At 36.4% G+C, this 23,545-nt stretch overlaps 1 protein-coding gene across 1 annotated transcript in view; it reads left to right on the top strand.

The window, feature by feature from the left end:
* LOC134798981 (uncharacterized) overlaps nt 1–12,238 on the top strand; it is an 83,069-nt gene extending 70,831 nt beyond the window's left edge. The window contains exon 3 of the mRNA XM_063771406.1: nt 11,280–12,238. Within this exon, the coding sequence (XP_063627476.1) occupies nt 11,280–12,238 (959 nt within the window). The remainder of the gene's footprint in view (nt 1–11,279) is intronic.
* Nucleotides 12,239–23,545: the final 11,307 nt, after the last annotated feature.

Consider the following 23,545-nt stretch of genomic DNA (forward strand, 5'->3'; position numbering starts at 1 on the left):
ACCCTCGAAGAGAACATATTATTGCAGGTGACTGTACAGTAATTGGAGCTTTGAATTTAGCGACGTCCAATCTATGTTATCTATGGACATTATATGGATCACAATCGTATATTGAAAAACGCCAAATGAAAAGATAAAAATAATCGGGATGACATTTGCTATACTTGCTACGAAAAGTCGAGTAACTAAACTATTTTCATACATTATTTAATTTCGATTGGGGGTTCCTAAACAATTTTATTGTTAAAAATTATAACTACGGTCGCCACATCGCAACTGTCTTACCGAGTTTAATTATGTCCTTGCGTCATGTCACCAGATTTAAACTTCATTACCTTGGCCAGTGAAAACCAATAGGATATCCAATCAATTTTTTTATCGTATGGCTCTTCGATTATATGATAGGTTAAGACTGTGTCGATATTTATGCGAGCTTAGTTGTGTAAGATAATTATTGCAGGTAACTTGTACCTAGTTTTACCTTTTACCCAATTAAACGTTACTAAGTATTTACCTTTCCATCCAGTACTAGACCTAATTGTTTAATCTCGACAATCTCCTTTTTGTAAAAAGATCGTAACTGTATAGATTTTCCAAATTGTTTGGGTGCTTCTGCCCTAAAGGAGCTAAGAGATCTCAATGACGGTACCCTTTTGTTGCCGGAAATTAAAGGTTTTACGTGAGCTAATAGAAAATGATAGCACTTGTAGCATTAATTGAAACGGTGTTGTACTTACCTATAATGATTAAAAAAAGATATTTTTACTTAGGATAAGGTAGGTTTATTTTAAGGGTCACAAGAACATAGACGCCACCATACAATCGAAATTACGCTCTCATTTTAAAACGACAAGCTTAAATTACATGAAACATGGCATACATATTCACGTAATATATCTACATATAAGTATTCGTGTCTGGTAGGTATTAGTTTTCGCAGAGCGTAGGTAATTTGATTGTATGCGAGCGGTTTTTTTGAAGGCGGGTCTGTGTGACTTAAATAACAGCTAGAAACGGAACTGCCAACAAGAACCCAACTTCCTAAAATCCTAATAACTACTGCTTAATCACTGATAATGGACGCGTTCGTGACAGCCGGCTCCTGTCACCGATAACACCTTCGTTGCTAAGACTGAATCGACGTAAGTTCTTTGGTGTAGCAATGGGTGTTAAGCGTAAGGTTTTGCTTCGATTAGCGTGTAAAACACGGAATTCCTACCTTTAGCGGCATTTCGCGGCATAACTTAATTCGGGAAATGTTCAAAAAGTTATGTTAATCATTACTTTCCAGGAAAATTATCTTGAATATGATCGATTGAGCCGTTAATAAGTTTAAACAAGCTTCTTATTGAAACTACGTAAATGCCGCGAAGATACGCTAGTGCACCTTCCTGGACATTTGCAATACCCCTGAAGGTTTGAAGGTCGTACCGGTCCAGGCAGGATTGAAAAGAAAGGGAAGAAGGGAGAACCTAAAATTACTTATCTCAGCCAAATAAAAAATAATGCGTCGTATGAGGAAATTAAAAGACTGGCACAAGAAAGAAATGATTGGCGTTACTCCACCGACAAGAACAAAGCTCTTAAGTTATGATGATGATGATGACCGGTCCAGGCATACTGCGGGCGAAAATTCAATCCACACAGTTCTACGGGGTTCCCCTCTTCTGGCATAATATTGTTTGTCAGAAATACACTTCACATAACATGTATCGCAGAAACACTTTTAGTAGAATGATAATTAGGCATAAATATTACTTTGCATTATTATTACTAAGCATACTATAAATTTTGCAGCATATTATTTAGCAGAAGATTACTTTTGCAGACTTTGGTTTAGCATAATTTTATGTACTTACCATAATCATCCTGCAGCATACTTTCATTATGGCATAATGTTTTTCTACTTGCAGAAAAGTGGATTACGTTAAGTAAGAACTGTGACCCCCAAACAAAATTGAACCTGTGCCAGATAAGAAGACTATGTTAGGTTGTAACTGCGGCCTCCTGTATAAAACGAACGGCTCCCAGAAAAGTGGGTTAGGTTAGGTTAGAACTGCGACCTCATACAAAACGAACGGCCACCAGAAAAGTGGAGGTTAGAACTGCGACCTCATACAAAACGAACGGCCACCTAAATATTATGCAATACATTTATCTGCGAAATTAATACTCGTTTAAAAGACTATTATGATCATCAACAGTATGCCAAAATATGGTTCTGGATTTTAAAACTCTGCGAAATGATTGTATGCTAAATGATATATGGGAAAGGTAATTCTGCCTAACGACATTTCTGCCAAGTAACATTATGCAATACAAAAATATGTCAAAAATCTTTCTGCAACACATTAGTAAACCAGTTCTACGTAATAGGTTTACGTATAGGTTACGATTCGAACAATTGCTTATAAGATGTCACACCGATATCGATACCTTTGGGTTTAATTGGCGTAAAGGACAAGCGAACAAGGTTGTAAAGGACTTTTCTAATACTTGTGTCTTTTACTACCTCAAATTAGTTTCTAAACTCTAAATTTAAAACGAATAACATGGACGTAGCGGTGAATAATATCAAATAAATCGTTTTCTGGGACCTTTATTACTATAATGTAATGTTTGCCCTTAAATTTGAAAGCATTTACGCTAAGAGTGTTTTCCGCTGTTATCTTTGTTCATGGGCGTAAAGGTCTATAATGCCAAATAAATAAATCGTTTTATGGGTCCTTTACTACTACAATGTAATGTAGTGAAACCTCAGCTCAGTGTTTTTTTCGCAACTATCATTGTTTTACTCGCAGTGGAATCTGTTATATTCCTGCGACAAGGTACTAGCCTATGCATAATACACTCTGTACCTCTCCGACTCGCATTTCTTGTTGATTAGGAGAACGAGACAGGTGTATCAGCGACTGCCCATCGCCTCACTATCCCGATTCTCATTGGGCATGCAGCTTGACCAGCGCAGGGTTATGTTATGACTGTTTATTATCCATCCCTGAGCGGTGGAAGTGGTTGTTTGTGCGTAATTTAATTATTTATGTCATTGCTTGAGCTCGGCTACAATAACTCGTTGAAAAAAATAATCGTTTCAAGCACTTTAGAAAGTTTGAAACGTATCTGAACGAAGTCGTAATTAATACTTAATAACTGAATCGGTTTTAATGAATTTATTTACTTAATTATTTCATAATCGTTCTAACAAAATATATTGTTAAGTGTTTGTAATCAGAAATTAATGCAGCTATAGGTAACGGGGACTAAATAATACAGAAATCACTACTTGAGTAACTTGAATAGGAATTAATAGTGTTTTTCGATGAAATATCTTGATGTATCGTATTTTGAAATAAGAGATCTTGAAATATTGAAACAGTATTATTACCTATTATAACTTACTGTATTGAATACTGAATTGTCTTTGGACGTTTATTCACTAAGTAAACGTCCTAATGCTTGATATGCTAATTCTAATCATAGTTAGCGGATCTAATACTTCTCTTGTTATGATTAAAAGCTGTTATGTTATGATTGTTATAATATAAGGCGGCTAGTGTTAAGCACTGGGACATCTACTTTATCTTCATTCCCGAATATTAGCAACTTTTTGAGCATTTAATTATTTTTTATTATATAATTGGTTAAAAATATTGTGTTTTCTTTGTTATTATCAGAAAACTATTAATAACAACTGTAATCGGGATATACCTAGCATATTTAAGTACCGTTTGATACATTTTTAAGCTTCGTAACAGTAAGCTATGCTGAAAACAGTTAACATGTGTACCGTGGCTGGTAACTAATACACCCCAAATTTGGAATAAAATCGTCTGAGAACGTCACTTACGACCCCTTACTAAACTAGATTCACTAAATTATCAAAAATTTCATGGGCGCAAAGGACATTGATACTGTTTTTGACCAATTTTAAAGGACATTAACTTCTTTCCTATTTAATTTATAGATATGATTGCTAATTAGGTTAAAGAGACTAACATTTTGAGTACTTTTCTACTACACATCAAAAATATAGCTCGATAAACAACAAACATATATCGAAATTAAAAAAAAAAACGCAATTTTTCGCGTCTCCTGAAAAGTGGCATTTTGTCCTTTACGCCAATTGAACCCAAAGGTATCGATATGATACTGATCTGTCAGTGTAAATCAAAGAACTTACAGGAGTGAGCGATGACGCCCCTATGCAACGCTCCGTATATTCTCTTCCTATCATTACATTGTAATATGAAAGAGAATAGAGTGTATAGAGGCGGATTGTCAAAGTAAATTATGTAGCCACTGTAAATTTACTGCCATAACGCCATCTACTCGACACTAGGCCAAAGGTGTGGTGCAATCTTTTCGAGCGATGGCGCCATAACCTTCAGCCTACTCTCGAGTAGATGGCGTTATATAATATTTAACAAGTTAACACATATCAGTGAAAGAATAATGATCAAAGTCAAATGGCGTTCTAACAGTTTTAATCTTCTGTCGAAAGATGGCAGTAAATGTACTGTAGCTACATAATTTACCATGACAGTAACTCTCTATTTCAAATTCTCTTTGGTAATATGGAATAGCCTATGTTCTTCAGCAAAACGGAAACATACGGCGTTTTAAACTAAAGATACCGAGTTAACTGCGTGCCAATAATTGCCTAAAGGTAAATTTGATCGTTCTTCGTTAAATGAATTTAGCGATACAAGTGAGGATAATGTTCTTTTCGAAGAATTCAGTGAATTATTAAGGTTTTGGCCTTGATTTATGAATAAAAATAGCTTTAATAGAAAGGTTTTAGTTGTTACTTTATTGATTATCAAGGCAGTAATAGCCAGGTTAATGCCAAACAGCGAACTATCTTAATATTTCTCGTGTAATGTTTATTAAATGCTTACTTATCTAAAATGTGAAAATTCATACAAGGGGACATAATATATATGGGCCATTAGTTGCCTGAAATAAAGATTTTCATTCATAATAATACGAAAACAAAGCTCTCATATAAAAAGATGACTCATAGCACACAGCTCCTAAAATGTATGTAAAATAGATTACAAACAGAAAAAAACACCAATGACATTCGTAGTACAGTTAGCTGCAGAGATAAGTAACCTTCTCCATAGAAACTTGTTTTCAGGGGGCTCAGTTATCTCTGCAGCTTACTGTACATTACTATATTTTACAGTAACAAAACTTCAGTAAGCCCTGCTTGACCCAGCCAAGTGTGCCGGAGTGCAAACCTTATTACCGTGTTTAATCCTCTTATATGACTAGTTTAGTACGTCACTCTTGAACGTAAAGGAGAAAATTACAGTAGATCAACTAAGCTCAAACATGTATAATCAGTGTTTCCAGTAACGCCGTGTGTGCGGCTGCGGCAAGTGGAGGGTAATGGACGACCACTTCAACATACAAACATAGTCCCCATTTTCGTCCCTGGGTATTCATTTATGGAAAATATCTTTACACAATTTATCGTAAGTGTACCAAAGTAAGCCCCTTCCTTTCACAATTTTTATTTTTTTATAAATATTATAAGGGCCGCTACCTTTAGGTAGGTACCGACGGAGTTCCGAATGTCAGTTACTCCATCTTCTTCTTCCTCGCGTTATCCCGGCATTTTGCCACGGCTCATGGGAGCCTGGGGTCCGCTTGACAACTAATCCCATGATTTGACGTAGGCACTAGTTTTTACGAAAGCGACTGCCATCTGACCTTTCAACCCAGAGGGGAAACTAGGCCTTATTGGGATTAGTCCGGTTTCCTCACGATGTTTTCCTTCACCGAAAAGCAACTGGTAAATATCAAATGATATTTCGTACATAAGTTCCGAAAAACTTATTGGTACGAGCCGGGGTTTGAACCCGCGACCTCCGGATTGAAAGTCACACGCTCTTACCGCTAGGCCACCAGCGCTGGATTCTCATTGGATTTTGATGATGATGATGGAATTCTCCTTGGATTTTGATCCACAACACCCGCCCCGAAGAGAGTGCCCTCTCTCTACATTCCACACTCATAACGATGTACAAAATTCACCGCCGCGATTCATCGTCTGCCGTCCCTACCTACTACTGCTAACCTACTGCTATTTTCGACACTATAGCTATACTAGCGTTACGTCTCGACCCCTCTGCGACACAGGATAACTAGGTCTTGTGTTTTTACAACGAAATGCTCCGGAGAAGTTTTAATGCGATAAAAAGTTCAGTTAAATTAACATCTAGGTCTCAAAGGGGTATGTGAGCCTTTTTGTACGTTTATGTCAACTAAATGGGTATTTTGGAGTGTGTGAAGCAGAGGCATGCTCAGTTTTTGTCATCTGAATCTGAACATTAGCAAATAGTGGCATTGAAAATCCTTGGTAAACATCTGGTTATAATTCACTTGTATAAAATATGTAGTAGATTATACATCAAGACCAAGAGCATAATAGAGCAATTTTTTGAGCGAGTCCGAGCGCAAGCGAGGGCCGATATAGGTCGAGGATAAAATACTCATGTATGACCGAGTTATATGTTGCTATTTCCACTTCAATTGCAAGAAAAATATACACTGTGTTACGTACACCGACATCAAAATTATGTCATTCAGTTATCGTGCATTTCGCTCGTAGGTATTGGCGCATGTATTCGCGCGAGCGAGACGCATGATAACTAAATGACATCATTATATATCATTATTATGTCAATTTAAGGTCGAATTGGCCTGACAGTCATGCACAAAGAAAGCCAATTGGCAAACAAATATAGCGTGACGGTGTTATCTGTACCAGCCGCAGCAAAGGCAATTCACAGGTTTGAATTCGTTTTGAGGTAATTATTGAGCATTATTAACACGAACACCGATAATAGACTAAGCGCCACTTGCACCATTCCACTAACCGGGGGTTAACCGGTTAAATCTCGAGTTACCATGGCTACCAGTACAATTTGACACTGGGTTAACGGTTTAACCGGGTTAGTGGGATGGTGCAAGTGGGCCTAAAGGTTGTTTTTGTAGATGCTAATACTATCAGGCACGTTCGAATTGGCCTTTATGGCAAAATTTCAAAATGTCAGAAGGCGCCCGGCTCTGAGGGCGTACCGGGAACCACGTTCGATGTGTTGCCTTTCTGTCGCACTTGTAAATTTGTACATAATTGTAACAGGGAGGCAACACGTCGAACGCGGTTCTCGGTAGGCCCTTTGAAGCGCCCGCAACGCGGCTCGTACGTCGCTTCTTTGCTTCTGTCGGCTTTTTAAGGCCCCGAACGACTTTTCTTAGAACGAGGGCGCCGAAACCGCCCGGTTTTGGAATGCCCTCAGCGCTTACCCCAAAATAAGTTGGTAAGTGGTATATACAATGTTCAGGCCTATATTTATTTAGGACTGCTTTAAAATCATGTTTCACGCCAATTGTATTGTTTCTAAAATCCCTTTAACCTAATGCACTGTGTAGAGCAGAGATCACTATTTACTAGATGGAGTACCTATATTAAAAACCATTAATACAAAGTTATGCACAAAAATCAACCGATTGTTACTAATCAAATTTCATTGAAATTATTCAATTAGGTACTGCTTTCTTATCCGCAAGCTGTTTATAAAATTTACACACAAATGTACAAACTTAAAAAAAACTAATAACCACGGTGTTTTGCTTGATTTCAATTTTATTGTAAGTAGACCTTTTTTCCGTGACAAGAGAGTCGAAAATGTCTTATATTTAAAAAAATAACTAAAATCAAATGAACGAGTTAAATGCATGCATGCATACGGATAGATCGTGGAATACTCCATAAGACTACTATACCGTATATTCGTGGCTTAAGGATAAGGACCCTTCTCTGACGGAAACGTTCCTTATGCACATAAATTTCTCTGATGGAAAGCCACATTACGTCAATAAATTATGTGCATCTAGTGGAAGATAATCTATATCGTGTGGTAGTTTCCCGTGCCTAATTACTCCCAACCTGAATTAGACCTCACTATGAAATCTGCTCAAACCCAAGTAATTGCATAAGTTAAACAATAATAAGGGTCCACGTCGCCAGGCAATTGTTTGTCAGCGGGAAAAATTTTTGGAGTTTGGATTAATTAAGTTTTACGATGTTTTAATTACTTTATTCTGCGTAATTACGGTGCCAAAAGGAGTTAAACATGCAAGTTTATGGTTTGTTTAGTTTAATTTGGGAGGTTGAAATGACAAGTGATAAAATGCTGTAAAGCATAGTATAATAATATACTCCGCCTGGTACTCTCTTCCGACCACGTGACTGACACAAGCCTACGTCATCATGCGACAGCGCTATATGATAATATGCAATAGCGCTATATAAAGTGGCAATGTTATTGTAGGCTTGTGTCACTCTGGGAAGAAAAGACCACACAAGCCTACGTCATCATGCGACAGCGCTATATAATAATATGCAATAGCGCTATATTAAAGTGGCAATGTTATTGTGACGTAGGCTTGTGTCACTCTGGGAAGAGAAGACCACACAAGCCTACGTCATCATGCGACAGCGCTATATAATAATATGCAATAGCGCTATATAAAGTGGCAATGTTATTGTGACGTAGGCTTGTGTCACTCTGGGAAGAGAAGACCACACAAGCCTACGTCATCATGCGACAGCGCTATATAATAATATGCAATAGCGCTATATAAAGTGGCAATGTTATTGTGACGTAGGCTTGTGTCACTCTGGGAAGAGAATACCATGTTTTATTAGACTATGCTGTAAAGTATTGAATGACTAGTTCTCTTTATAAGTTTAGAGCGAGACGGGTAGTTTTAATTTGCGCGAATTAAGATTGCGCGCGATTGTTTTTAATACCACGTCGCCGGTAAACTAGCATCCCGCCAGTTGGTAAGCATTCACCGTAGCCTATGGACGTCTGCAACTCCAGGGGTGTTACAAACCTTGAGCCAATGTTATATATCCAAAAGTCAGAAGTGGTGTATACTCATTTGTTCTCGCCCCACGTGACCGTCGCCATACATGAGGCGGGGACAAATGCGAATGTTCTATATGAAAACACCTATTCCCACCTGTGTCCGTGGGGATAAATGGGAATATACCCCAAAGGTGAACACAGATTACATTTGTATTAGTGAAACAGTTTTCCAACCACTTCATCAGTAATCAGTATCCATACCGGTCAAAATGTAATTATTGCACAAGCTATCAACTTAGTACTAAAGCCGGCTAGTTGCAAACCTAACAAACTTTCAACATGCAATATTCCGTACCTTTACACATTGAGCTTTCAATATACTGAACTTCATACTTGTGATGCATGGATCACATCCCTATGAGTACTAGACATAGTGAACTCATATAGTCACCACTCATTGTCGCTTCCATAATTACTAGTATCAAAGATACATTGAAGATGCGTAAAATATAAGACAATTTCGTGCTTCGAATTTGACAGGTAAACGACATCGTGCTGTACACGTAGGTACGGCAGAGCTCCATACATTTTGCGGTAAATTTGATCGTCAAAAGTTGACGTTTGACAATTCAGTGACCGCAAAACATATGGCGCAGTACAGCGCCATCTGTTTTGGATGTCAAATACCGCCTTTTTCTTAGACTTTGCCTCTCTATTACAATTAATTATCTTTGCTAGTATTAAATAACAACCGGCCACCTCACTTGTAGCGTCCACGTCAGGTCTTTACTTACGTTAGAACAAGCATGAACGATTCTAATATTATATGGACCACTAAAGGACCATAGATTAACTTAGATAAAACGTGACCATCCTCAAGTCTATTTCGTCGTATCTACTCCGACGTCATAAGAACAAATTATTCTTTTAAAAAACTTTGTAAGTATAGCTGGTCAAGCAGATCTTGTCAGTAGAAAAAGGCGGCAAATTTGAAAAATGTAGGCGCGAAGGGATATCGTCCCATAGAAAATTTGAATTTCGCGCCTTTTTTTACTGACAAGATTGGCTTGATCAGCTATATACATTGATTCTCGCTATTATTATTTTTCTACTATATTTATTCAGCAAATATACTTACTACAATTAACACAGAACGTGCGAGAGTGCGTCTTAGCGTTATTTCGTTACAAGACTATTTTCAGTATTCAATTTAAAAAAAAGTCTGTGTCACATACAACAGAGTACCTACCTAGTGTTGCGTAGTGTTTTGCAATCACCAAAAGAGTTCCATTACGTAATAACAGTGAATTCTCAAATATACCATAAATTAGTACTTGTAACGCTTTATAATGCGAAGTCTGTGGGATGAAATCTATGACTGTATTCATACTTGTGGGAGCTATAGGTTGAATTCCGGAATGCACTAATAAACAAAGTTACGCTGCCGTTATCGGAATAAATTTTAGGCGAATATGGTTCCTGTGTCCTAGAAATTAGGGCTCTGAAAGCGTTGTTAAACTAAGAGGTTAAGTTGGTGTACTCCATGAGTGAGACTTAGTACTTTATGCTGCATGGTCCTGAGCTATTATTAAGTAAGTTAGTTCCCATCAATCACGCTGACATATTTTATGACGCTTATACCTTACAATGCTGAGCAACGATTAAATCAAATGATACCTATTTAAAAATAAAATTCTCATTGACATAATGCTATTAAAATAAATCGAGTATAAGTAGCAAGAAGTTATAACGATATTCTTCTTTGACAGGCGCGGGTGTACGGAGCAGGCGCACGCACGCGGGTGCCAAGGCCCAGTTCTACAGATTTCTATTACAGATTCCCAATCCTACAGATTTTCAATCTTACAGATTCCCAATTCTACATAATTTAAATTTTACAGAATCTTAATTCTACATAATCACAATTCTACAGATTCCCAATTCTACGTAATTTCAATTTTACAGAATCTTAATTCTACATATTCTCAATTCTACAGATTCCCAATTCTACATAATTTCAATTTTACAGAATCTTAATTCTACATATTCTCAATTCTACAGATTCCCATTTCCACAAACTCCCAATTCTACAGATTCCCAGTCAAACAGATTTCCAGTCCTACACATTCCCAATTCTACAGATTGTCAGCACTTCAGAAAATAATGTATCTACTACAATAATAAATGTAACACAGCATTAGCACGGTCATATCTGAAAATATGTATACGATTTTCAATTTTACTGTAATATTTATATATATATATGTATATTAACATCTAACTACAACTACAGAGGAACAAGTAATCTAAACTACAGAGGAATTAAACTGACTTCACATACGCTAAAGATATGGGAACGAATTTTAAATAGCCGTCTCTCGTCTCTAACAGATATCTCCCCAAATCAATTTGGTTTCACGGCATCCAAATCAACCACGGATGCTATACAGGCGGTCAGAATCTTGATGGAAAAACATAGAATAAACAAAAAAGACCTGCATCTTGTATTCATTGACCTCGAGAAGGCCTTTGATAGGGTGCCCCGTAAACTAGTGTGGCAGGCTCTAAGGGCGCAGAAAGTGCCAGAATACTTTATATACCTAATACAAGACATGTACAACGACGTCAGTACAAGAGTCAAAACCTTAGCAGGCTTAAGTAATGCGTTCGAGGTCAAGGTGGGCGTTCATCAGGGATCTGTACTGAGCCCGTTCCTGTTCAATCTCGTGATGGATTATCTCACAAACCACATTCCGGCACCATTACCGTGGACGATGCTGTACGCCGATGATATTGTACTGGCGGCTAATACTGCACAACATCTGCAAGTACTTTTAAATACCTGGACACATTCTCTCGAGATCCATCGACTCCGAGTGAGCAGGAGCAAGACAGAGTATCTGAAATGCCCCTTCAGCGGGAGTACATCCCCTGAAACAATCTGCATTGGATCAGCACCCATCCCTACAGTCAACAAGTTCAAATATCTGGGCTCCATGCTTACGGCGGATGCCAATATAGATGTTACGCACCGAATAAATCTAGCGTGGCAAAAATGGCGGACTCTCACTGGAGTTTTGTGTGACCCCCGCATGCCTATAAAAACGAAGGGCAAAGTCTATAAGACAGCAGTTCGCCCGGTATTACTGTACGGATCGGAATGCTGGACAGTAAAGAAGACACACGAGCAAAAAGCCCACGTAAACGAAATGAAGATGCTGCGGTGGGCGGGAGGGGTAACCAGGATGGACAGGGTGCGTAACGAGCACATACGGGGCAGTTTTAAGGTCGCGCCTATCACAGACAAAATGACAGAGTCTCGCGTCGCCTTAGATGGTATGGCCATGTAATGAGACGCAGTGAAGACCATGTGGTTAAAATCGCTCTTAACTTACCAGAACGCAAGAGAGGTAGCGGCCGCCCGCCATTGACCTGGACATCGAGAGAGTCCTTAAGAAAGCCCAATTGCCAAAACTGACAATCCGGGACCGATGGGCCTGGCGCAGAAGTGTGAGGAGACCCGACCCCAGATAACGGGAGCAGGGACGGACAATAGGGTGGAGCGAAATCCAAAATTCTTGAATCTAATCTAATTTTTTATTATTTAAGGGAAAAACAATTTAAAAAATATTGGTATATACTTTTAGCCCTCTACTATTCGATTATATATAGCAATATATGTATATTTTTAATAAATTTAATTTATGCTTATTTTTTTAAAAACAAGTTTTATTCATTAAATAACATCTTTTTCTTACAGATATACTCGATTCCTATACTTATTTTTGTTTATAACGTATATTTTTATGACACGGTAAAACCACGTAAATAGGGGTTTTATGGAAAATGCCCTTTAACCCGGATATTGTGCACAAATTGGAGTTTACAACCCATAACAGAATCGTGAAAACTATTTTGAACATGATAAGATAATAAAAAGAATACTAATATAAGTATATATATGCCTAACATACGTGTGAACATGAGTCAAAAAGGGCGTAAGCGACGCCGAAGGGCGAAGTTTGACGCTTATTTAAACGTATAAGTAACCCTTTTTTTGCAGTAAAATGATACTTTTCGTAATAAATAACATCGTTACTTTGACACAAGAATATCTAAAAAAAATAACGCATGTATTTTTTATACACTGTAGCATTTTCCTTGTTTTGCATGAAATTGCTGATTAATGTGAAATTTTGAAATTATATTATTGCATAAATATTGAAAAAATGCACTAGAATTTTGGTAATAACTTATTATATGCTTATTAAGTATTATATAATTTCAATAAAATGTACACATATTAGTGAAATAGTATATATTTTAATAATTGATGAAAATTTACCTATATTAATTTCTTTAGAGGCTGAGTAGAGGGCTAAAAGTGGTGTTGATTTTGAAACTTGATATAATCACTATAATCTACATGACAAACTGCAACTTTTGGTACCGGTTCCACATTGATAATCAATTTTTTATTTTTTTCCATACAACGACGCTCCACCCTAACGGACAAAGAAAAAGATATATATATTAATATCTGGGAGACCGAGCTTTGCTCGGAAAACATGAAAACTCAAAAATGCGCGTTGTTCCAGAGATAAGATCTAGCTAGATCAATTTATTGCCCCCGAAACCCCCCATATCGCAAATTTCATCGAAATCGTTAGAGCTGTTTCCGAGATCCCTAAAATATAGTAATCCCTATATATAAATAAACATATAAATAAATAAATAAACAAGAATTGCTCGTTGGACGCTATAATAAATATTATTATAATATCACCTTAGAAGATAAAAATATGATAAGATATAGTTGATCAAACCAATTTGTCAGTCAGTAAGAACCAGGAAAACTATACTCATCCTTTTCTTTTGGATACTGTAGAGATGAGAAATTGTGGAATTAAGAATCTGTAGAATTGGGAACCTGTATAATTGGTTATCTGTTAAATTGGGAATCTGTAGATTAGAGAATCTGTAGAATTGGGAACCTGTATAATTGGTCATCTGTTAAACTGGGAATCTGTAGATTAGAGAATCTGTAGAATTGGGAACCTTAAATGGGGAATCCGTAAATTAGAGAATCTGTAGAATTTGGAATCTGTAGACATGGGCCTAAACCTAAACCATTATAACCTCCTAAGGTTCTACCTATAGTACTTATTCAGTTCGATGAAATCTAAATCATATTCAATTGGAACAGAGTCGCTTTTGCTTTGCTTCGTTCAATTTTCAAACAACGCAAAATCAACTCTTATATCCTACATTATAGGTTCAAATTTCAGTAGAAAATTTTGGATTTTTCATTTGTATGAGGTCTTAGGAGGGTAGGTAAAATCCGTAGCATGCGTCCGCGCCAGTTAGCAACGCTCTCATAGGTAGGTATAGTTTGTAGCTTCCTAATAGAGCTCGACGCCTAATCCTATTGTCTATTGTTAAGTAAAACCGCACGTGCAACTTACCTGCAAAAAAGGGTCATAATTATTCTATTTGGCACCTGAGCGCGGGCTAGTCCAACGCTGAAAAAACCAGTGTAGGTGCGCTCTACGATAACGCGCCTTTGTTACGCATCTCGATGACACATTTAGACTGGTTCTGTAGCGTTCGACTCGCCGGCACTCAGTAGCCCAAGTACTGGGTGCCGGCGAGTTGAACGGACCACACACAACGTAACAATATTAGTTCATTTTGGATCTTATTGCAATTTCCATAGGAGTTGTAATTCAATTACTTGGGTAAAGTAATCGAACGATTTTTTATGCAGGTGGTTGTGGCACGTGGCACGAGCGGTTTTACTTAACAATAGACAATAGGATTAGGCGTCGAGCTCTATTAGGAAGCTACGAACTATACCTACTATTTTTCGGTAACCCGCTCACCCGCGCCGTGCAACCGCGCTAGCTTAGCTAGCGGACGCCCGTACACATGTTTTAATAAGGGGCCCACTGATTACCAGTCCGCCGGACGATATCGGCCTGTCAGTTAAATGCAAAATTTTACAGCTCCGAACAACTGACAGGCTGATATCGTCCGCGAACTGGTAATCTGTGGGCCCCTTTAGACACATTTACGAGTACCTTACTAAAATATGAAAATAACAAATTTCTTAAAATTTTCTTCTAAATTTTTATCGTTAGCTAATTCGAACTTTAAGTTTTTAAAGAACTACCTAACACCTAGCCAATGAACGTCAGAGTGAAGACAAGCAACAAAGTTTTATTTTCTTCTGTTCTTTTCTTTACCCCAATAGCGCGCGTACACTAAACAGCCAAACGTCAATGAAGTTAAAACAGTTAAATTAAGAAACTAATGGGTTTGTTTTATAACTTCAATTCTTTTCCTAGAACGGATGAAACAATAATGTTAGATTTATTTTATCAATAGCATTTACTGCTAACGTTTTCGTTGCGCTACGCTCGTAGTCGGATCCCAGCGTTTTCCCGCTTTGTAAAGGAAAGCGACTACGAACAGAGAACGAACGTATTAAAGCATACTTGCACTTTTTTGACGTCAAATGCTTAAACATGGCAACAATTTATTTGGTATGAGATTTTTTAGTTGCATTTTATTTAATTTCTTATTTTATGTCGCACTATAAATGAAAATTAATTGAATGTTTGAAAGAAAAAAACAACAGGCGACACCAATACTTCAGAAAGGCTACATTTGTAATGTAAACACAAAACAATAAACAAGACAGATCGCGATTTTCTACGAATGTCATCATTTACTTTAAGCTAATAACCAAGGTTGAAATATGTATGCATATTTGTGACCGAAAGCGAAACTACAACACGTTTTCGCCTTAATGAGAAATTGCCTATAGTTTCAGGGCCTAATGTTTAACTTTCTCTAATTGTTTGCTCGGGAACCTACTTCAAACTCTCTACAATTCGGACCGTTAATACACGCACACCTTCCCCTCTGTCGCCCGAATTACAGCCAGGGAGAGGGGAGTAGCGGTCCGAAATGTACAAGTCGTTCTAAAGTAATCTCGCCAAAACCGATGTAACACGGGAAACTTTTAATAGGATTAATATTTAAATTATTTATTAGTTGTTGAAATGTTACGCATCATTTCGAAGCTGCTAATTTATTGCTTGCCTCTTGTCGGTTAAGGCTTTAGTAGGGTTCGGGTTGTTAATTTATTTCATCAGTAGCTTAGTTATTAAATACTTCATATACAGATGTAGTGCGTAATTGTTTTCCTTCGTATTTTCTCGGAAATGTTTGTATTTGTCATGCTACTTCAGTCAACCTCAGTAATTTTTGTACCGAGACTGACTGAAATAGCAAGACACGTACGTTTCCGTGAAAATACGAAGGGAAATAATTATGCACTACTTCTGTACTTACATATTTAGTTTTTTATTGTGACTTTATATTTGAATTATATTAAAACTAAAATTTAATAAAAATAAATTACCCTTAATAAAAAAAAAAACTTTTTTAATAAGTATTGGTACCTATTTTGTTTATACATATATAAGAAATCTATAGAATACCTATAGAGTCTCTCGTACTAAGGAAATGCTTTGATATTGTATTTCTAAAAAAAGCTAAATAAAAAAGTTAGGAGGTACAAATTTAGATAATAGTTTCGGTGTTCCACGGTTTTACAGGAGTCAGTAAAATGGGAAATAATTTATCGGTGTGTACATTTTAATATTATTTGCTGGAGGTTGCTTTCACGAGATTTATAAAACAAAAGATGAAAGAATTATTATAGGTTTAGCGGCAAAGAAATATTACCTATCTATAATTACTTTCACGTTTGCCTATAAAACTAAAAGGTGCCATAATAACATACTAAAGAAGTTTATTGCCACACAATAGCAGCTATATTAGAGCTATATAAGCTGCAATGAGAAGCAACCGGCGCTAATAACAGTAATAACGATCGAATTAACTAACGAGAATATACAGGGTGATTCAGGAGACGTGAGCAGGACTAATACTGCGCATTTCGTAGATTATAAGCAACACTTTCGTATCAGTATTAGTGAGGTTAACGTTAATTTTCTAGTCACGTTGAAAAAAAAAGTTATTAATTTATTTACGACATGCGTGGTCACCCTAAAATTAGAATACTAAACTACCGATATTCTGTGTCAAATTGAATGTCACCACTGTCATCGCGGTCTGGTTACTTTTGAAAACTTGTATCTCACTCAAGTTTGACAGTTTATTTTCTTCGTAATCAAAAATTAAAGAGGTTTTATGCTTATTAATTAGGTCTTGTAGGGTGACCATGATTGTAGAAGATTAAATTTGCCCTCACCAAAAAGTTAAAAAATAGGAAAAAGTGTGTTTGTTTCCCCTAAATACGACGGTGATCGATCAATTATCAGTTACTGAGTGTGCAGGATTAGTCCTGCTCACGTCTCATGAATCACCCTGTATACGTTTAGAAAATAAAGCTTTTGCGAATAATGAAAATACAGGATGAATTCAAATTGGTAATATACACAATCAATGCTTTACACACATCTTCCCTAAACTAAGCCCCTCAATTATGTTTCATGCTTTTAAAATAATCAAAAGAATTTTTTTTTTCAAGTTTTAGTCTATACCATTTTTGTAGGTTTCACATGGTTATCCTAACATAATGATTAACAAAGAAGTTTGAAGTATTTCAAATGAACACTTTCTTCTTTGGTTATCACCTGCCACAGTATGAATTTATGAAGTAATAAACTTGTTTTGATTAGTAATTGTCACTTATCAAAGAAAATAAGAGAGACAGCTAGGTATGACAGTTAGTTATTTAATTCGGAGTAACAACACTTCGGGACTTTAAGACGAAACAGGAGCTGAGTTTTAAATATTTTAGGTAAATATACCCGTCTCGCTAACGGAAGCGGCACCTAAAAGTAGTGCGATAAGGACAAGGCGAAAAATCCTGCATAAAAATCTCAAAAATCGAGGTTTCGTACTCCTCTGTTTCCTCCTCCAAAACTTAACCAATCGTAACCAAATTTGGAAATCTAAATGATTATGAAATTATCTGCGTCGGACCGTTTTGCTTTTTACCCGACTGCGCGACGCAAAGGAGGGTAATTTGGCTAATTGATATCAGTTTTGAATGCCACGCCTCTCATTGCGGCATAGTCAATTAGGCCATTTTGGCCATTTTTGAAGGGCTCTAGCGCCTTAAAAAACAAAAATATCAAAAAAAGCAAAACGGTTCGACACAGATATTGACAATATTAATCTGTGTTGAAAAAATCATTGGTCCAGCTTCAAAAACCACGGAGGTAAACGAGGAGTACGTTTGTATGGAGAAATGACCACTCCTGTTGGCTCTTAATAATTAGTTTTATTGGAAAATTATAGATAATTAAATACAGCTAATTTCAACAACGGTGGAATGCAGTATACTATGTGGCATTCATTGAGCCACAATTAAGTGTTTTGTTTTACCGATTTGAAGTCACCCTGTATATTGGGTAGGATTTTCATCTCACACGAGAAATTAATTCTCTCGTTCGCGAAATCAATTGGAATACGTGGCCATTTTCAATTGATGTTTCGCGGTAATATATCAGCATTATCTGAACTAAATTTCAATGCATACTCATTAGTTTGAACAGTGGAACTAGTTTTTGAGCTCTGTCCCACCATGCATAATGACCTCATCGGAATTAGAACAGAGTTTGAATTTTGAATTTACTACGCTAGAACAAGATAAACAATTGAATGAATTTTCTCACGGCCATTTCAAATGTAGTGCATAATTGTTTTCCATCGTATTTTCGCGGAAACGTTCGTATTTGTCATGCTACTTCAGTCAACCTCAGTTCTTTTTGTATCGAGACTGACTGAAATAGCAGGACACGTTCGTACGTTTACGTGAAAAACAAACGATGGAAAATAATTTTGCACTACATTTGTATGGCTGTTAAGGTGACGTTCGAATGACAATTGCAGCTGTTGCGGCGTACAGAATGTAGTGCAAAATTATTTTCCATCGTATTTTCACGGAAACGTACGAACGTGTCTTACTATTTCAGTCAGTCACGGTACAAAAAGTACAGGTTGAAAATACGATGGAAAACAATCATTATAGGTATTGCCGCCGTTGTATCTGTCAATTTCCTTAGATATAAGTAGAATAATTAATTTGTATGAAAAATAGGAAGTCAAAGTCTTCATAATCCCCCCTGCCTAATTCGCCTGTTGTCTACCTCTGCTTGTATTTCTGTTTTCTTTTGTATTGTCTTCTTTTATTGAGGTGTGCAATAAAGAGTATTTGTATTGTATTGTATTGTATAATTTTTAAAAGTATCATTTCGTTCGTCGTCATCGTTTGAGGAGTACAATAAATGTATTGTTTGAATTATTCAACCTATCCGTAATATGGATTTTATTGCCTGATTTTTTTTAAATAATTATCTCAGAAACACAAAAGACTACTTAAAATTGCACACAAACCTCATCCATTACAGTTACGGCCAACTGTAAACAAAAAGTACTTACCGCGTAATCCACTAACTACGCGTTTATTATTAATGGGTGGAAGGCAAGACCACCTGGGACTAACTATAAATGTTTAACAAGACCCCGCTTATTTACGGTATCGATCGTGGCATAATCGAATGCTAGGTTAAAATAATAGGATAGTTGAGTAACCTATTGACCTGGCTAAACGGCCTAAAGAGCCGACCATACAACAGCGTATACCTATACAGCGTCTTACGTTTTCGGTATTCATTTTTCTGGGCATTTTTATTTAAAGTTGTACCCCCAACTTGCATTTTAGATTTTGGATTTTTTATATTTTTTCGACTCAGAATCACGGGCTCTTTCGATCCTAACATAAGAAAAAAACGGTCCCCAAAATTTTTTTTTGTCCGTTTTGCTACGGTCATAGAAGGTTGTATTGAAAACCGTAACCAAACGGACCAAAAAATGGAAAATCTAGTAATTCTGAGTAGAAATAATATAAAAATTCCCAATTCTAACACAAAAAATTTTGAGTACATCTTTAAATAAAAATGCCCTTCTGCGTACGCGATGAATTTTCTTAAGTTACGGTGTGGTTGGTCCTTATTGCAAAAAATGGAAATAAGTACATTTACAGATGTAGTGCGTAATTATTTTCCATCGTATTTTCACGGAAACATACGAACGTGTCTTACTATTATTTCTCAGTCTCGGTACAGAAAGTACTGAGGTTGACTGAACCGGCATGACAAATACGAGAGTTTCCGAGAAAATTCGATGGAAAACAATTATGCACTCTGTAATTTGCTATCGGGGTCATAAAATTAAAGAAAAACTAAGTTTTTTTTTGTTTTTCAAAGTCAAGGATGCGTAAATACTCATATTTCTGGTTGTAAATTAAAGTTGGTTAAAACCGATCTCAGTCCAGTTTTTGGCTGAACAAAAATAACCATGCCTACAAGTTTATAGAAAAAAAAATTGCTATGCAATGTTTTTAATTGTCGTATGACTCAACGGGGTACCTACCCCGTATAATTGTAAACTCGAGTAATAACGACCAATCACGGTTTTATAATGTAACAAAAAAGACAGAAATATCATCAAAATCAAAGTTCACCGACCTTTAGTCCAGAACTATGTCAAAGTAAAAGTTCGGTCGGTGACCGCAAATATTTGCGGTAAAATGACACATTAACGGTAGTAGGTATAGTGACAAAGTCCTAACATCCATTGGAGCGTGTGATTATTACAACTTTGTCGGTCCAACAGTTAGTCAATGTTAGTTGGTGGGGATGGCGGTTAGCCCGGCGTTATGTGTTTTATAGTGATTTTAGGATATTTTGACATTGTGTCTAAATATAACTATTGTTCTACAATGTGTTTGGATAGCTGGAGCTGTTAACGACGTATTGTATGATGATTTTTATTTTTAAACTTAATTACCGCTCTTATACCTATGTTTTTTTCAATCATTTTAAATTGCCAATATATATACAGTGGTACTACTAAACGAAATTAATAACTAGCTTAAATCTAAAATAGGCCCTTGAGGCATTGTACCAAGGATGCTGGCGGCATTTCCTCGCTGTATCGCAATGCTGATACGTTGTGCGAGGTAGCCGCCAGCTCTTCGGTCACCAGTTACGTCAACCAGACGCTTCGCGATTTCTGCGAACAACTTATGCGCGCTGACCCCATGGACCTAGAGTTTCAACTCCAAATTAGGGTGGTTCACGTTTGTATGGGAAAAATTCAAACTCTAGTTAGAAGAAGCGGCACCCCCTCATTTTGTTACGTGACAAAATACGCCAAGTTTTGTAATCTTATCTCAACTACAAGGGGGTGCTACAACACTTTGAAATTTTTCAAAGTTTTTTTTTTTTTTTTTTTTTATTGGAAAAAGGTAAACATTTGACCACAATCTCACCTGATGGTAAGTGCCGATGCAGTCTAGGATGGAACATGCTTACCTAAAAGATGTCTATTCACTCTCGATTTAAAGAGATCCAAGTTATAGTGGACTGGGAATAGATTTGCAGGAAGTGAATTCCACTCCTTAGCCGTTCGCATGATAAAGTTGTATGAAATCCAAAAAAAAAGTATTTATTATTCAGAATTTTATTTAAGTATCTGGTTTCACACTATTTGCACATGTGATTTATAAGTTTTTGAGTAGAAAAACATTTTTATTTCTATTTTTTATAATGTTTCAAAAGTAAGATTTTTATTTTTTTAAAGATTTTTATGTAAGTAGTGGTTTTCACATTATTTGAAAGTGTGATTTAAAAGTTATTAAGTAAAAAAATATTTTTATTTCTAGTTTTTATGATTTTTTTAGGTGAAATTCAAAAAATCTTACTTTTGAAAAATTATAAAAAATAGAAATAAAAATGTTTTTCTACTTAAAAACTTATAAATCACATGTGCAAATAGTGTGAAACCAGATACTAAAATAAAATTCTGAATAATAAAAACTTTTTTTTTTGGATTTCATACAACTTTGAAAAATTTCAAAGTGTTGTAGCACCCCCTTGTAGTTGAGATAAAATTACGAAACTTGGTGTATTTTATCAGCATAATAAGTGTAACAAAATAAGGGGGTGCCCCGTAGGAAAATAAAAAAAAATGTTTTTTGAACCACCCTACTCCAAATGGTACAAAATGGTACTCTCTACCGAGGCTCTTATATTTGTTACGTTTTAGAATTTCGGCGCTTTCCGCCGCTCCGCCCGCTTTTACAGTAGTCCGATGGAGGTGGGACGGTGCCAGTGTGTCTACGCAGGTAGCATCCCACACCAACATCCGTCCCAAGCTCCAAGGAACTAAGGACACTCCTTTTTAGGGTTCCGTACCCAAAGGGTAAAACGGGACCCTATTACTAAGACTTCGCTGTCCGTCCGTCCGTCCGTCCGTCCGTCCGTCCGTCTGTCACCAGGCTGTATCTCACGAACCGTGATAGCTAGACAATTGAAATTTTCACAGATGATGTATTTCTGTTGCCGCTATAACAACAAATACTAAAAACAGAATAAAATAAAGATTTAAATGGGGCTCCCATACAACAAACGTGATTTTTGACCAAAGTTAAGCAACGTCGGGAGTGGTCAGTATTTGGATGGGTGACCGTTTTTTTTTTGCTTTTTTTTTGTTTTTTTTTTGCATTATGGTACGGAACCCTTCGTGCGCGAGTCCGACTCGCACTTGCCCGGTTTTATTTAAATTGTACCCCTTTAGAGTCTTATGGCACCGAACACAAGTGCACTTGGTAAATTACATAGCTATTATCTGTCTAATTATCGGTCGTTTATTTGTAAAAGAAGTGTGATTCGGAAGCTTATTTACTAATGCATAAAGTTCAGTCACTAATGTTACTGAACAGTTTCCATAACTATAATTAAAGAAATAAAAAATTTCATAAAGGATTTCTTTTACGTTTCATCACTTTGTTTGGTCTTTGATCTGCATTTCTTACATATTTAATGAGCGTTAGTAGTTTTAAATAATAATTCGGGTGCACTTTTATTGTAAATTGTAATAAGTACATTCAAAAACAAAAAAAAATACAAAGTTCACAATTGAGTAAGGTAAACGTACTAGTGCTCGACGCGGTCCCAGTACATGTCATCTTGAAACATAAGTCATTGTCAACAGAGGTGACAGCAAGGTGTCATCTATTAGTCCTTATCATGTCGAGCACTCTCGTTTGTTTACCTTATACTATTGAAACATGTTACTTAAATAATTTGTATTGAAACTGTTAGCGTTTAAATATTAGTCTTATGATGCTTAATGGAGACATGAAAAGGCTAGGCAGTAAAATCTTCGCCCTTTAAATCTAAAATAAGATAAACTCAATAATCAGGACTGAGTAAAGATGAAACAGCTTCAAAGTTAATAATGACCTTAATTTTCGAAATTTGTTTTAGATAACTCTTATCCAACGATTTTATAAATCGACGCTAAGTAGATTTTTTTATTTACTTATAATTTTATTAAAATGATATTTTTGATAAAAACTTGTATCTTACTACATTGTAAGTACACATAATTAATGTACCTTATGTGTACCGTGTGGTGACTGTATATACCTATGTACAGTCACCATACGGGATTGTTATGCCATTTAGGGTTCTTGCTAAATTGGAAATTCTATAGCGTAAGTATTGAACAACCAATTCAGCTAGGACCTTAAATGGCGCCACAATCGC

This window comes from Cydia splendana, chromosome 17 (assembly GCF_910591565.1).
Source record: "Cydia splendana chromosome 17, ilCydSple1.2, whole genome shotgun sequence".
In the NCBI taxonomy this organism is placed as follows: Eukaryota; Metazoa; Arthropoda; class Insecta; order Lepidoptera; family Tortricidae; genus Cydia; species Cydia splendana.